Here is a 16,587-nt window from a genome sequence, read left to right on the forward strand (position 1 = left end):
TTCTCAAGGCTCCTTCACATTTAATAAACATCTGAACTACCTTCCTTCTAAGGCTAAAAAATATTCTATTGTTTGTATATAGCCATTTTACTTATACATTTGTTTGCGGGTAGATACCTAAGTTTCTTCTTTACTTTACCCATTGTGAACAATTTTGTCATAAACATGTGTGTAAAAATAATAGTTTAAGATCCACTTAAAAACAACTGCCTCTGTTTAAAAATCAAGCTATACTAAGATCAAGTAACCCACATAAGTTTCCCCAGGGTCTCAGTAAATCACAACATGGAATGAAACCAATTTACCTCTGGAACATCAATTCTTTATGTAAATCTTCATCATCATCACCTATTCTTCCTCTCTGTGCCTTACTACTTACATTTGAGCAAAACATTGAAAACATGAGATAATGAAAGAGGATCATTTTCAAAAATCAAACCAATGCTGTTTAGGTAATATTGTCATCATCATTATGTTTCTTATAAAACTAACAACAGTTTTAAAGTTGTTTTTACATATACTATTTCAAAAGTACTAGTGAAGTATGTGCTAGTATCTTCCAATTTATAGAAGGCATTAAGACTCTGACACTTCATAAATTAATGACAGGAAATGGCAGAACTGGACTCCACCTATTGCTCTTGCAACATTCCATGCTATTCCTCAGGCTTCATTCCTTTTCTGTAACTCCTGCTTGTTACTGCACAAACAATTCATTCCATGCATGTTAATCAAAGCAACACTTAGCTGACTACGCTGTAATACACATACTGTGCCTAGACTGGTTTTGCTTACCACATCATCCCTAATGCAGAGTACAAAAGAACTGGTACACAGTAGGTTCTTTGTGAATGCATAATAAACAAATGAATGACAGTGTTACATACAGATGTTGATGTCTTTAGTGACCAGGAGGCAGAGAAGGAATTGTTCCAATGTCACAGTACCTTGACAGACAGGGGCCGGAGCTGTCCACTCTCCGGAGTCGGTGCATTGAACTGCATCAGCTCCTTTCAGCACAAAGCCCTCGGCACAGTGGAAGCTGCACTTGGTGTTGTACAGAAATGCTCTTTCAGATGGGGCGCAATCCATGATTCCGTGTGCAGGACTCTCCAGTGGCTTGCATGTAGTTGCTAAATGGAGAAAGTTGTCTGAAGTTGGGTAACGGAAGGGCCCAGGTTTTCTCCCTTTTCTAACAGGGAATCTGGCTGAAACACCTCATAAGTTGCTTTACCTGGCTCCCTCTCACCTGCCCTCTGGTCTGTACTTAGGGTTCCCTCTCCTTAGGAAGCCCTCCATTCCCACATTCCCACGTTCATGGCGTCAGGGACACCTCCGATGGGTTCCCAGAGCTATTAGCCCTGTACTATTGACGCATCATTGCAGTTCTTTCCCACTGTCCCACTGTCTCCTTGAGGTTGCTTGATCATACAGTTGTCTCATGGAGCCTAGAACAGTGTTGAGTTTACGTAAGGTGCTCACTGAATACTCAACTTCAAGTGCCAGGAGAGTTCAGCCTAGGAGAGTTCCTGAACATTAAAATTAAGCCAAAGTGACCTCAATGTTGATAGGAGTTCTTCTCTAGGCTATTTTTGGAGTTTTACAGGGAACAGAAATAACCTTTCTACCTGGGCTTTCCAGGTATTTTCAGTTTTCATTTTGTGTTGATATTTGTGTGTGTTCGGTTTGTGTGTGTTTTATTTTTATTTTTAGAAAACCAGGTCATCCTAGGCAACTCGGAAAGTGGGTGGGAGTGCAGAGAAACCTGCCACCCCCTTAGTAGGGAGCGGGGAACACATGAAGTTTAACCTATTGGGAACATAGCAAGTAACTCATAGACAACAGATTCGAATCAGTATTAGATGATAGTAAAACTACAAAGACATATAGGGGGAATGAGGAGCGATCCTGAGAACTTCTTAACAGGAGCAGGGGGAGACCCCAGAGTAGAGCAGGTGGCTAGTATCCCAAGCCTGGAGACTCCTGAATCCTCACCAAGGACTATCAGTACGGGCACCAAGGACTATATCCCAAATGCCAACAAGACCACGGGGAATTGGAGTGCTTTCGGAGACCAAGAACTCTGAGGTCACCCAGTCCCGTTTGGATCTACCACATGGGATGGAAAAAGCCCAAATCCTTCCTCGCAGGATCCAAGGTCATTGGAACAACAGCCAGGAGAGCTGAGTGATCCGCAAAAACAAAAGAACAGTAACCTTACTTCGGGACTAGGGAGAGGAGCTTTCTCTGGTCCTTTTTTAGTTCCAACTTTGGATCACCACTCTCCCTGGCAATGACCATTTGGGCAACTCCGGAGCTCCCCACCCCAAAAGTCTCTCTCTCTCTCTCTCTCTCTCTCTCTCACACACACACACACACACACACACACACACAATAAGAATAGATAGACAGAGAACAACAAGGAAAGCCTAGAACCAAACAGGAAATGGTCAGCATGGACACACACATACCTTCTAGGTAGGACACAAAGGTTAGTTACTCCTCACTAAGGTATTGAAGATTTCTCTGCACACCCCTCCTAAAGCTCTTCTGCACTTCTTCTGTCAATATATGCCTTGTTAGAGTTATAAGCCAGTTTAGACTATCCTAAAATCTGTCAGGTTCAGTAAAATTATGCTTCAACACTATAAAATGTTAAATACTGAAATGAAAATAGACATGAGATAGCTGAATAGTACCCTACAGCCATTTTAAGGTGTATAGAAGCCGGCTTTATATAAACTAAAATTGAAAAGTCAATGAAGTAGTCACAGGATGTGGTTAAGAACTTATATATATATATATATGTTTAACATATTGATAACTCAATACCATGTCAAATAATTCCATAATGTTGTAAATTGTTGTTGATGTTATGTTGTGGCTTTTAATTGATCAGGATAATATACTGCCAGCTCTGCCTTCAGACCAGAGATGGTCTTTGCAAGAAACCATTGGATTTATCTGGACATTAAGATGCTGGACTCTATGCTTGGTATATTGTTGCAATGAAAGCATCTTGACTGAATTTAATCTGTAATATTACACCAAATTGGAGGAATCCACCATGGGGGGAGGGTACATGGATGGGTTGGGGGGAAATCCCAGAGACTATGAAACTGTGTCACATAATGCAATGTGATTAATATAAAAAAATACATCTAAAAAAAAGGACAGAAAAAAAGAAAACAAGGTCTATGAGGAACAAAGTTCTTCCAGAATGTCTATCTCACCTTATAGATGAAGAAAATATGATTTAGAGATGTTTTAGGATTTCCCTAAAGTCTCATAGCTACAAAATGCCATACTGGGCTCAGAATCCAGGTTTGAGAATTCACTGGTTCAATCTTTTCAATTTCCTACCTCTGCACCCCATAGCCCTTCTCTCAGCTCTTTACCCACAAACCCCAATGATTAAAAAAAAAACCAAAAAAGCTGAAGATGTGAGGCAATAACATAGAATTCAGTTTCATGGAGTTATGCAATTAACCAATATTGCAACATAAGGTTTTCCTTTTTAAGATCTTATAGGATTTTAAAGATTACTTATTTGAAAGGCAGAGAGAGAGTGAGGAAGAGAGAAAAAGAGAGAAAGAAAGAGAGTGCACAGCACAGCTATGGCTTGTTTGGAAGTGTGAGGTGCTACCCACAGCTTGTCTGTGCCAATGGGGCAGGAAAAGGAACAAAACAGGCACAATGTAAAGCCGATCAAGTGCCCAGCTTTCTGCTAGGTGCTTTATACCAGCTGTTTTATCACATGATTTTTATACACCTTACTCCATATAAAAGCACCTTGCAATTCTTAACTCTGTTTCGCAGATGAGAAAACTCATGGTCCCGGAGCCTGTGCCACTTTCTCCAATGTCAGACCCTAGAGGAGATCGCCCTGACATTGGGAGTCCTTGTCTTTTCTCCAGAATACAAGTCCTACCTTCACAGGTGGGCAAGGGTGCGGTCCACTGGCCAGATCCAGTGCAGTATAGTGTGTCTGAGCCTCTCACTCGATAGCCAGTTTGGCACTCAAATTTGCAGCTGGAGCCATATGCAAAATCAGCAAGTGGATGAGCACAGTCCATGGTGGCTTTGTTAGGGCGTTCCAGAGGCTGACATTGCACAACTGTCAAGAAGAACCAAAGAAAGAGAAAGGAGATGAGGGAGGAGAAGAACCAGGCAGAGAAATGAAATGCAACGGTGAAGGGCCACTCTGGAAACTGAGTGCTGGTGCTGTGGCATAGCACATAAAGCCACTGCCTGTAACACTGAACATATGTGTATTTATTGTGTGTGAGAGCATATGGATGCCGGCTTGTATCTCAGCTGCTCCATTTTCATTCGAGCTCTCTGTTAATGGCCTGAGAAAAGCAGAGGAGAATGGCCCAAGAATTTGAACCCCAGCCACCCAGATTGGAGACCAGATGAAACATCAGGCTCCTGGTTTGACCTGAGCCAGAGCTGGCAGCTGTGGCCATCAAGGAGGGAATCTGTAAATAAATGATCTCTTTCTGTCTTTCCTCTTCCCTCTGCAGCTAGGACTTAAAAATTACACACACACACTCATTATTCCCATTTGTTAAAATTGAGACAGTCCAGTCCTCACCTCCTAATTCTAGCTCATCATGAGGAGGGAAGGCTTGCGGTCCACATACCTACACACTGTGGGAGCTTATTGTCCCACATTCCAGAAGCCAAGCATTGCAGCGTGCTGGGTCCGCTCAGTTGGTACCCTTCAGGGCAGCGGAAACTGCACTGTGAGTGGAGAGAGAATGTTTGCAGAGGGTGGCTGCAGTTCATGAGGGCATGCTCTGGGACATGTAGTGTTCCACATTCTCTGACTGTAGGGGACAAAATGTTGGTGTTTGTCATTTTCTTTTTCATTTCAGACTTGAAGATAACATGAAAATATGATTTATTTGAGTGGGAGTGAGAAAGTGAAGCAGACAGATTGAGTGCCAGGGTTGGACTAAGCAGAAACCAGGACCCAGGAACTCCACCCTGCTGCTTACATGCGTGGCATGCACCTAAGTAGTTGAGCATTTACTTTTTGCTTCCCAGAGTCTAGTTCACAGGATGTCAGAATTGGGAATTGGGTCAGGACTTGAATCCAGATACTCCAGCGTGGGATGTGGCAATGCTAAATGGTGTTGGAATCACTGTGCCAAATACTTCCCCTTGGACGTTTGTCTCTGGTTTACTTTTTAATTGGCAGGATGATTAGACAGCTTTGTCAAGTACAGTGTGATGTTTTAGAAAATGTATACTTTGTTTCATGATGAAGATAACTGGATTATACATCACTTCAACTATTTATCATTTATTTGTAGTTAGAACATTCAGAAGCATGTCTTCTGGCTGTTGGGGCTATTTAATACAGTATTTAATACACGGGTTCACTCTTCTGTGTAGTAATATTCCAGAATTTACTCATCTTATCTAATTACACCATTGTACCCAGCAACCAATTTCTCTCCACACCTCCCTGTCTCTTATATTCGTTGATCTCTGTAATAACCACTGCTCTTCTCTCTACCTGTATTGGATTACTAGGGTATTATTATAAAAATATTTAAAAATACTATTAAAAAGTTAATAAAAATATCTGTTCCAGGGCTGGCATGGTATTACAACTAGTGTAATGAATATATATATTACAATATATATCGCTACTTCTGAATAAAAAGTAGACTTCCAATGAAGCTGTTAAATATGTCTTGACACTAGGATGCTGGACTTTCTACCATTGTTATACCCACAATGTCATGGTACAATTAGTCAGAAGAATGATGGACTTGTGACTGTTGTTGAAGGACTATACTCTTGCAGCAATAGGAAGGAAATAGGGGTTGACAGGGTGAAGAGGGTGGAAGGAATCTAAGAAGCTTTTTCATAAAAAAATTTGTAAGTTAATATAAAATTAAAATAAATAAATGAGCAAATGATGGTACCTGTGACGCTAGCATCCCATATGAATACCTAATTTGAATCCTGACTGTGTAAGTCCAACTATCTGACATTGCGTCTGGGAAAGCAGTAGAAGATGGCTCAAGTACTTGGGGTCTTGCAACTCGTCTAGTAGACCTGGACGGTTCCTGGTCGCTGGCTCCAGGCTTAAGCATAGTTCAACTATTGTGGCCATTTGTAGAGTGAATCAATAAAAGAAATCTCTCTATGTTTGCCTCTTTCTCTCAGTCTTTCATATATATCAATAAATTTTAGAAAAAAATTTACACCCAAATAAACATTATCCTTTAATTCTTTTTTTCATGAAGTTCTTGGGGGTACCCTCTTGCTTGTTTGACATCTTAATAATTCTGTTTTTAGGCTTCCAACCATTTTCACTTCATTTAATTTGCTGTTCATCTTTACTGCATTTTTTGTATTAGCTGCCTCCTGAGAAGTCATATTCTTTCACTAGTTTTGTTTCAAACAATCAAAATTAACATGAAAGGGTTTCCTTTACCCTCCCATTTTCCCCTCTGAAATATTATCTTGAAGAATAGAATATTTTGTCCAGAATGTATATAGGGACAATTTGAAGGATTTAGAAAAGAGATGGTGGAGGGCAGGGTGCAGATTCAGAGTTTTTGCTCACTGGGACTGGGACAAGTCTTTGCTCACTGATAAGTCTCCAACATAAACTTCAAGACATCATCACTTACAAAAGCCCAATAACTGAAATGTTATCAACCAAACAGGAGCCTCACCATGTTCACATTCTGGTCCATAGAACCCAGGATAGCAGGAGCAGGTGTAATTCCCAATAGTCTCAATACACTCCCCTTGATTGTTGCAGGATGTGTCCTGGCAGGAAGCTGCATATATACACAAGAATCAGAAACACAAGGATTCACAAAAGAAAAACTTCAGTCTTAGCTCTTTAGTGTAGGAATAAGGGGGCCAGACCACAGAGAATTGCACTGTCATTGACAACCAACCTGTTTTCTACAAAAGACATTCTGGGAATTTGCTGGTGTACTGCTCCATTTAGTGTTTCTTAAGAAGAGCTGAGGATGTGTGACCACCAAGGGACAAATGTAACCACGAATGGATGTGTGGACAGAGACACTCCTCTATCTAGTAAAACTGAGCTATGGTTTTCCAGTCAAGAGTATTGAAAGAGTTTTGTCATTGTAGGAGTCCCCATGCCAGATATTAGAGCCTGGAGGCTAGAAACCAGCTGTGAAGATGGGGCAGAGTCATACACAGCACTGGCTCTTCTGCCTATTTTCTGTATGAACTTATGCAGGACATTTTTCTGATCCTAGATTCCTAATGTTAAGGTCAAAACTACACCACCTTTTGCTTGCTTTAAATAGCTGCTCAGTACCATAAGGTACAGGGACAAAGGAGCCAAATGAGACATTTAAGACCTACTTAAAGAAGAAATGTTCTATGGGAGGCTGTTTTGTGAGCCTCACTTCATCAGGTTTAAATGGTTTAAGAGCACTGCTGTTCTTTTAGGTCCTTGTCACTAAGTTTGTGACACTTGAGTGAAAGAATAAGAAAGACCAGAATTCCTTCCCTACAAAAAGAGCCCTAGGAAGGATTAGTATTTCAATAGATATCATGAAAGCACTGAGAATGTTTTTACCGACATTTCTATTAATAAGGTTAGAAGTGGAGGTAAGATGCGTGACTGGACTTGGTTCTGTTGTTCATCTCCTCTATGCTAAGCTGTAGGTACATGTTGATCCATTTTGGCATATATTAAAAAGAAAACACATATGATACATAGAAGATTGTGTTCATTTCTACGTTCCTTCTCACATGTACATGTCTACTGACTCTGAACCAGGGGAACTGAGACTCAAAGAGTCAACAGCATCTCACCTGCAGTTACTTCTTCCCTTTACCACACTATCCAATAGTTCACTCTATCAAACTTCACTATTAAAGATATGCTGTTGCTGAAAATCTGCTCATATTCCACAATCCTTAGGCTTGTATTCAAACTGCCTCATGAAAACATGGAGTAATGAACATGGTAGCGTAAATGATCAAAAACATCAACTTTGGAGTTTTCCTGAAGTTTCAACCATCTCCACCATCAATAAGCTTAAAACCTCGGCAGATGACTTCATAACTCTGATCCTTGACATTATCATTAAAAATAGGAATAATAGGAGAATCTGACTGATGGGGTTGTCATAGAGAATAAATCCAATCAATACTGAATAAACCAATGGCACATTAACTACAAACATTCAATAAGTGACAGTTACAGGGCAAGGATAAATTCCTTTTCAGCTGAGCTCTCTCTTACATTAGGGCAATGTACTGAAAATGCCCTAGGCCTAACATTTTTGTCCCTGATTTCCAGGGCTTTGTTTCTATCCTGCTCTAAAACTTTCTGGCCACCCATTGCATCAGTTACATGATGGACAAGATAGTATCACCAGTTCGGCGACACTAAGATTTCTCTCTGGTTTCCCATAGCATTTCCTCTAATCTTGACTTTAGGATCTGCATTGTACTTAAAATTGCTGATGAACTGTCTAGCCCTTTTACTCTGCCTTTTGACTTTGTGACTTGATGTTGTTGACCCTGTGATGACAGTGACCAACTAGGGCAGGCATCTGCTCTAACAAAGATTCAGCGTGAAGAAGGCCCTACCTGTATAGCAGAGAGCCCGCTTTCTTTTCCAGCAGGGATCATCATTCCACTTGCCAGGAGCAGTTGGACTTTTGATGTAGATCTCCACACAGTCTTCATTGTTCTTCTTATTGTTGGGCTCATTGTCAGCCCAGTTCTCAGCCTCTATGGTGAGGGGTTTTTTTGTTCCCACCCACATCCACTTATCATTGATTTTTCGGATTCCAATCCAGTAGTAAGATTTGTAGTAGGGTATGACGTCATTGAGGTGAGCGATTTCGTTTTTATTCTGGATGGCCACTAAATCTGTGTAATATTTCTGGCAGAATGCCCGGGAGTAATTCCATGAGTATCCTTTTATGCTATAATTATAGGTCCATGCTTCTACTTCTTTCCGATTTGTTAACTCTAGTATAAAGAAGAGTGAGGGCCAAGTTAGGATCTCTAGCCAGAAGAAGTCTATGAGCCTAAGTAGATATCCATGTAATCAGATAAATACCCAAAATATAATTATTGTTCTATATTAAGGTAGTTTTACTGAAAAAGTGTGTTTTTTATATTTTATTTGTTAGCGCATTCACTTAAGAGTCCAGAGTTGAAGAGACTGTTGAAGTTGCTTGATTTGCTCCTACTGATTTGTAAGTTAAGGAAATGCCAAGCAATTTGCCAAAATCCAACTTAATGGCACAAACATGTCTGGGGGCAGATTCTTCCTTTCCTATTGAAAACTAAAATGTTGTCTGATTTTGAGACTGTCCAGGGTTCCACATTCATACCTACCATATTCATTTTATTAATAATAGAGAACATCTGCTGCTGTGCCCTCTCCCATGTTCTCCCTGTTGTCCTCACTCTCCTCCCTTCTTACTCCCCCTACTTTCCATGACATCTTCAAGAAGGTTGTGGGTTCCTTCCCTAGCCTTCCACTGCATCGCGTCCCAGCTTGTGTCATTGTTAACAGCCATATATACTGTCTATTTCTCTGCTAAATTCCACATGTGCTAGACTGTGAATCCTTCATTATGGTTTCTTTTTAAGCACTGGATTCTTAGCCTCCAGTATAGAGCTACTTCATGCGCATTCAAGATAGGTAGTTATTGGATGAGTGAAGCATAACAAGTTTGGGGCAGGAATAGAAATCAAATCTCCAGATATATGGTCATGTACCCATTCCATTTCTCATGGCTGTTTCTTTTTGATATATTATTCTACTTCCTCTATGTCTTATGACTCACTGTTAAAACCAGAGTTCAAAACAGCCTTTCTTTACAAGTATTTGTAACATCAAATGCAACAAAGAATGTGACCTTTGAAAGCCTAAAGACACTATGATGCAAATTACTGTTATTGTAACCTGTGGCAGTGCAGTGAGCAGAAGAGGCTAGTTCCCATGTGAGAAGATATACAATGCAGGCAATCAAGCCTGGAAATTGCTGCCTTTCCTGTTTATAAAACCTGTTGCTATTCAACCCCTTCTCATCTGCTGTTCGCCCAAGGATCAGCTGTATTTGTACCTTCCTCACAGACACCTGTATAAAATTGTTTTGCCATAAAACTTCATTCTGATTTAGCCAGGACCACATTTTGACTTTACATTGAACAATGTAAAAACGAATATATTCTGAATTAAAACATTTCCACTAACTTCAAAGAATGTGGATTTTTAAAGAAATTAAAATATTTTAGTGCAACTCTAGAAGCATTGTGGGACTCTGCCTATTGTGCCTAATAGAACTATTGTTCTTGGATGTATCTGCACATATTCTTTCTGAAGTCTTTGTCTACCAGTATGTCGGCATTAGGTGTTTATTGTCCAGGAATGTAGGCCTGGCTGGTTTTCCCATGCCTCATGACTGCCTGCATTCCTAAATTCCTCCTGCCTGGCTCTAGCGGATAGCCCATCTGCTCAAGAGGTAGCACAACGTTTACCGGCGATCAAAGCACTGAAGTACAAGAGTTGGGCAGCTCCAAAGATCACACTCTGGAATCTCTGGCTCCAGATGGCTTTTAGGCAGCTGGCCTGAAACAAGAAAAAGAAAAGCCTTATTATTACCGATGTATTTACAAGTATGGCCTACAAGATTATCAACAACAGCAGCTACTGTTGAGCTACTGTTCAAGCGTGGCACAAAGCCTGTGCTTTGCCTTCCCTCTCCTTGCTGTGCTTCTGAGTCCCAAATGGGCGCTGTACTGAATGACACTAAGAACAGAGTTGTTTTTGTTGTTGTAGTTCATTTATTCAACACATTTTGGGTAAATTCTTTGTGTCATCAGTGCATTTCTTTTATGGTATGTTTTTAATATGCTTAGGAGAAAAATATTGACATGGGATGGGCACTCTGTGTAGTGATTAAGTTGCCAGCTAGCTACATCCCGCGTTGAAAGGCCTGTGTCAGAATTGACTATGTCTCCTGATTCAACTTCCTGCTAAAGTGCATAAAGAGCAGGAATTCCAATGGATCTAGGAACTGGTTCTCCTGACATCCACATAGGAGACCTGCATTGAGGCTTTGAAACCCCCTCCTTGGCTCCTTCAAGCACTTGCATAATAAACCAGCAGATGGAAGCTTTGTCTGTCTCACTGACTCTGTCTTTTGAAAAACATTTAAAGAAAAATACTGAAATGTGAATATGACTGTCATTATTGTGCATAATTCTCCTTTTAAAAATTGGTGTATCAGAGACATTGCAATGGCTCAACTGCCTAAACTCTCAGCACAAGTGCTTGCATTCCCGCATGGGTTCTGGTTCATGTTCTGTTGCTCCATTTCCCTTAAACTCAGTGCTTATGGTCTGGGAAAACAGCAGAGGATTGTCTAAAGCCTTCGAACTCTGTGCCTACAAAGGAGACCTGGAAGAAGCTTCTGGATCCTGGCTTCAAATTGGCTCAGCTCCAGCTATTGCAGCTATTTGAAAGCAAACCAACAGGTGGAAGATCTTTCTCTTTGTCTCCCTTCTCTAATAATCTGCCTTTCAAATAACAATAAGGAATAAGAGGAAGTCACATTGGAACTTGATTCACAGAAATTATATCAATAATATCAAACATACATTTTGATGTACAAAATACCCATTAATTATGCATACAGTGCAATCTGTTTTGTGTTGATCTGTTTTTCTGCTTGTTTTACCTTTTCCATATATATATGGAAAGATTATTTAAGATTATTTAAGATTTGCAAGATTATTTAATACTTAGTATATATTTAGAAGTTATTTATATTTATACATGTTTAATATTTCTTCGAATATATAATAAACTTATGCCCCTTGGATCTGTACCTACTTATTTTTTCATAAGCTCCCATTTGTTGGGATTTTTATCAAGTTCAACACTTGAAAACCTTTTAAATGAATATGCCCTAGAAATGTTTATCTTTCCCGATTTTCTCATATTACACATAAAAATGTAGAAGCTTGGAGCATCTATACCACATGTTCAGAATGACAGCAGCAGAACCTGACTTTGAATAAGAGTTCTGTCTATTCTGCCATTTTACCTCGATAAATATTCAGGCAAAGTCATGCTGTGTTGCTGCTATGGACCACAAAGTGTTTGACATGTACTTTCTTCACTTCTTTATCTTATCTTCACTCTCCATCACTCTGCTCCACCAACCAAAAATTTCTCATATAAATCTTATCACTCATCTCAAAATTGCCAAATCAAAGAAAGGTCAGGCCTTATTTGCCAAGCCTTTAGTGTAGCAATATAGACGTTTGGCTACTTCCTCTTCCATCAGCTCTCTGCCTTGACTTGCTGAGGTAAGGGATTCCTTGGGTTCCCACCTCTCCTTGTGCCTTCTTACAGCCATTTGTTTGCCAACTGCCTCCAAGAAGTAACTCCATTTCTGACCTTCCTTCTGAACTTGAGGTTCACAATCTAAACTTATAAATATACAGCTGGAGGGAATAACCATCATACTCAGAGTTGCATCTCCACCCATTGTAGAACGCATGCTTAATAGCTGACAAATATTCTGGGCATAGTTGGGTGACTGTGTAGCATATAGTTATTTTAATATTTCTGTATAATATTAAGCATAAATGGATGAATAGGAAGGAAATGATGAAAATATATGGAAAAGTATTAAATGGAACAATAATTAATAAATATGACTAAGTACCTTATAGTGACAGTAGTCACAGAATCTAAGCAAATTGCATTATGCTTAGAAGACCATAAAAAAGATGTTAAATATATTCTTGCCATTTCCTTTCCCCCATACAAAGTAGTAAATACACAAATTCAATATGTCTAGAAATTTAATGTGCAACATGGGAACTACAGATTATGAAATCATATTTTATATGGAAGTCAGGATAAATGAGTACATTTTAGCTTTTCTTGCCACACAGAGTGAACGGTAAAATGTTACTGATATGCAATGATAAGTATATTAGTTTGTTTACCTTCTGTTTGTACCTCTTAACATATTGTATATCTTAAACATATCCAGTCCAATGTATTTGACTAAATACACTTAGGCCTTTGGAGAATTATATACACATACAATTTCCTGGCACTTGGTCTCATTCTATTTGAATGTGAGAAAAACAAGGGCAGAAGATGTAATGCCTTCATTCTTTAATAAGAGATTAAATTAGCAAGAGTCACTGTGTTAATTTTAGGTATTGGGTACAGGGAAAAAATGGAGGTCAAGAAGGAGAATCAAGGACTGTCCCATAAATGGTATACCTCAGGAGGCCTGGAGGCATCAGACAGAAGATGCTGTTAGAAACAGGGGAAGAGAAAGCAAATTTCAGTCTCACCCTCTGGACTGTGTGTGACTCTGCAAGGCTCTGACATCGGAAGGATCATACAAAGAATGTGTGGCACCACTGATCGAGTCCCCCGCCCCAGCCTGCCCACAGAGACTTTGCAAACTTTCACGAAGTGAGAGCATGCAGGATAAAGCAAGGATGTCTCCCTTACTGTTCTTCCTGTTAGCTTCTTCCTATTCAGCCATTCTTGTCTTCTGCCATTACCCCTCAACCACTCTGTTTCCCTCATAACTAAATAATGTATTTACAATAAAACATCTTATAAGGCCCAGAACGTGCTGTTTGTGCCCCGTGCTCCTTTCCTTCTGTGTCTGCCTAGCTCTGACAGTCATGCATCTCATCCTCAAGCCCATGATCTACCTCCTCCGCTTCCATCCCCACAGCAAAAGAGATTCTCTGTTCTTTCCTATTATTTATTTCACTAAATGGTAAGTATCTACTGTTCCAGAGAAAGGGGCTAAAATGATAAAAATAGATGACATCCCTGTCTTCATAGGGTAATTTGGCAGTGAAGAACAATTAAATTTAAAGACATTTAGAAGCAAAATATAAAGCATTTAAGGAACATAGACATCGGTGTGGCTGGTGTAGAATCAGCAATGGGGAGAAGAAGCTGAAGCCAGTAATAGATCACTGCAAGGCAGATATTGAAAGCAGTTATGTGGTCTGATTGATACTGAAAACTAGGAGGCCCTAAAGGGTAATAGAAAAGGATGGTAAGGATTAGATACTTCCATGATTTTTACTCAGAATCTAAAAGAGTTCTATGATTCAATATTTTTATATCTTTAAAATAGAGAAGCAGAACAAAGAGAATAAAAGAGGAGAGAAATAATTGCTTGTTCATTCAGCTTGGCAGTTGAAAAGTATGACATGTAAAAAATTGAGACTAAAGAAATTCACATTCCTGTGTCATTGTGGTCCAAACTTGGGACAGAATTGAACTCCTTCCTCTTCTTTCTTTGTTGTGCTCTTGTCTCCATTTTACCCAATACAGAAAATACTCATTTCTACTTGAAAAATGCTTTCATATATTGAGCAGGTGGGATGAATCAGGTATATGCACTAGTTTCTTCTTGAGCCCTTAGAAATAAGCCCAAGAGCTTGGACCTGTTTGGCTCTTCCCTGGAAGATTTTGGACCCTGGGACACTATGGGATATCTCTGCCTAGTTGATGCAGAGCCGGGATAGAATTAGAATTGGCCTCTCCTTGCATGTCTCATTTAGGGCAACATAACTGAAGCTGAAAAGTTTCATTACCTTTCCATCTTCCCTGGCTCCTAAATCAGCTATACCCCAATTTCTTTTCCTCCCTACAGTAAGAACAGCTATCATTGACTAATTATGCCCATGCTCAGGTATCATCGGCATTTACTATTATTCTAGTTAATCCTCACACTAACACTGTGAGGTAGTGTTCCATTTCAAACTAGAGTACCATTTCAGAGAGGTAGAAATGGAGACATTATAAGTCTTTAGGCTTAGGGCAGAAATCAAAACTATATGAAGATGGGCTTAGAAAAAAGGAGGAATGGACATGGGAAACCATTCAACCGTAGGCTTATCCGAGGGCACTCACCAAACTTATGCTTATCCCAGTGAGAAGAGCAATCCTGGGAAAAGGGCTGACAAGCTTATCAAAATCCACCCAAAAGGATCCCAAAATATTCTACTGAGAAGAACAGCAACATTTGATCCAGAGACCGGTGTCCATGTCCGGATATAATTTAGCCTGACAGCAGAGTTAGGCAAATGAAGGTAAGTTCTGTGAGCCACAAAGCTTCATGTATCAATGCAAATAACTGCTTCAAGTCACAAGGACGCTGCGTAGTTCCAAGTGAAGAGCAGGTTTAGAAGTGCTTGCCAATCCTAACAAAGTCTTCAATATGAAATTATGATTGCTGCTGTTTTTGCCTTTCTCAACCTTTATCTGTCCGTTTCAGCCCCAAACCACATCAACTCATCTACTCCCTGTACAGAAGAAAAGAGAACTTACCATCTCCTGTGTGATTTCACTGGCATTCTGCCCTCTACCTAACCCAAGCTTCTTATAGCCTCATTGCCACCGCCACCACCCCCTTCCAACCCCAGTGCTGGGCTGTTTAGAAAGTCAACTTCCTATTCACTTTCCAGAATTTCGCCACAGCCCTTCCCATGACTTTAGAATGCTGATAACGCAGCAGTGTTGGCAGCTTGGAAAGAGCCATTGCCAAGAAGGTGGGAAATTGCCCCCTCCACAGTGAGTGTGCATCATGTGTAGACATCGTAAGTTAAGCAATACTCCAGGAAGCAGGGTTTTCTGAGTCTGAGATAAATCCCCAATTTAAGGTCATTATTTTGGGAAATATACTTTATATTAATCATAATGCCCCAGAGTAAATGTTCCAGTCAATGTAAAATGTCTGTGAGTGATTGCTATTCTAACATCTTTCTAAGGGAAAATACCAAAACAGTAGTAAGATAAAATTGGGTAGGAAATAAAAAGACCACAAAGATTTTCTGATACTCGGGGTAGATTAATGGAAATAGTTTTAAAATGATATGAAGAGCCGACATGGTTCATTAGAAAGAAATTCTTGTAGCAGAAAAAAGTATAAAATTGGAAGGGTTGGTATTCTTGTTCCCATGATTTGCATGAGACTGAAAAGCTATTGAAACAATAATTAATACATGGGCTGTGATATGAAACTGTGTTGGCTCCTTCTGGCTCCATCTCTGGCTACAGATTATGCAAATTACTAGCATCTCTATTTCTGTTTTCTCAGCTGTGCCATGGAATAATAATCATTACTTAACTCACAGGATTGTTACTGAAATAAACAGTATGTGGAGAAATAAATAATCTAATAATTATTATTGGGATAAGTAATATGTTTACACTCAAGAAATGTTAACTATGATTATTACTTTTCATATTTGTCTCAGACAACAAAATCAAGTATCCAATATTTAGTATTAAATCAAAAATTCCATTTATCCTCCTAGAATTCTAGTAGCAGAGTAGAAGATGTTACTTGTTTATTCACTCCGTGAGAGTTACCACTTGTAAACAAAAAGTGGAATAAAACAGAAAGATGTGGAAGAAAGCTGAAAGGTGAATTAAAGGACATTAAGCCACATTTTCGTATTAGAATTTGAAGGAGGTGGTGATGAAGGAATGGCTTTAGTAGAATAATGGGAACAGAATGAGATGAAAGAGTGGGGGACTTTTGG

General features: G+C 39.6%; 1 protein-coding gene across 5 annotated transcripts in view; it reads right to left on the reverse strand.

The window, feature by feature from the left end:
- Positions 1 to 15,440, reverse strand: part of LOC121160757 (selectin P) — a 42,915-nt gene extending 27,475 nt beyond the window's left edge. For 4 of the 5 annotated variants that reach the window (XM_040986809.1, XM_040986808.1, XM_040986807.1 and 1 more), the window contains exons 1-7: positions 15,371 to 15,440; positions 10,519 to 10,609; positions 8,611 to 8,997; positions 6,702 to 6,809; positions 4,647 to 4,832; positions 3,932 to 4,117; positions 948 to 1,133 (exon numbers count right to left, since the gene is read on the reverse strand). In XM_040986809.1, coding sequence (XP_040842743.1) covers positions 948 to 1,133; positions 3,932 to 4,117; positions 4,647 to 4,832; positions 6,702 to 6,809; positions 8,611 to 8,997; positions 10,519 to 10,609; positions 15,371 to 15,373 — 1,147 coding nt within the window. In that variant the 5' untranslated portion in view covers positions 15,374 to 15,440. The remainder of the gene's footprint in view (positions 1 to 947; positions 1,134 to 3,931; positions 4,118 to 4,646; positions 4,833 to 6,701; positions 6,810 to 8,610; positions 8,998 to 10,518; positions 10,610 to 15,370) is intronic. The other variant, XM_040986805.1, reaches the window with a different exon arrangement.
- Positions 15,441 to 16,587: the final 1,147 nt, after the last annotated feature.

The sequence above is a fragment of the Ochotona curzoniae genome, unplaced genomic scaffold (genome assembly GCF_017591425.1).
Source record: "Ochotona curzoniae isolate NIBS_2020 unplaced genomic scaffold, NIBS_Ocur_1.0 contig_4558, whole genome shotgun sequence".
Taxonomy (NCBI): domain Eukaryota; kingdom Metazoa; phylum Chordata; class Mammalia; order Lagomorpha; family Ochotonidae; genus Ochotona; species Ochotona curzoniae.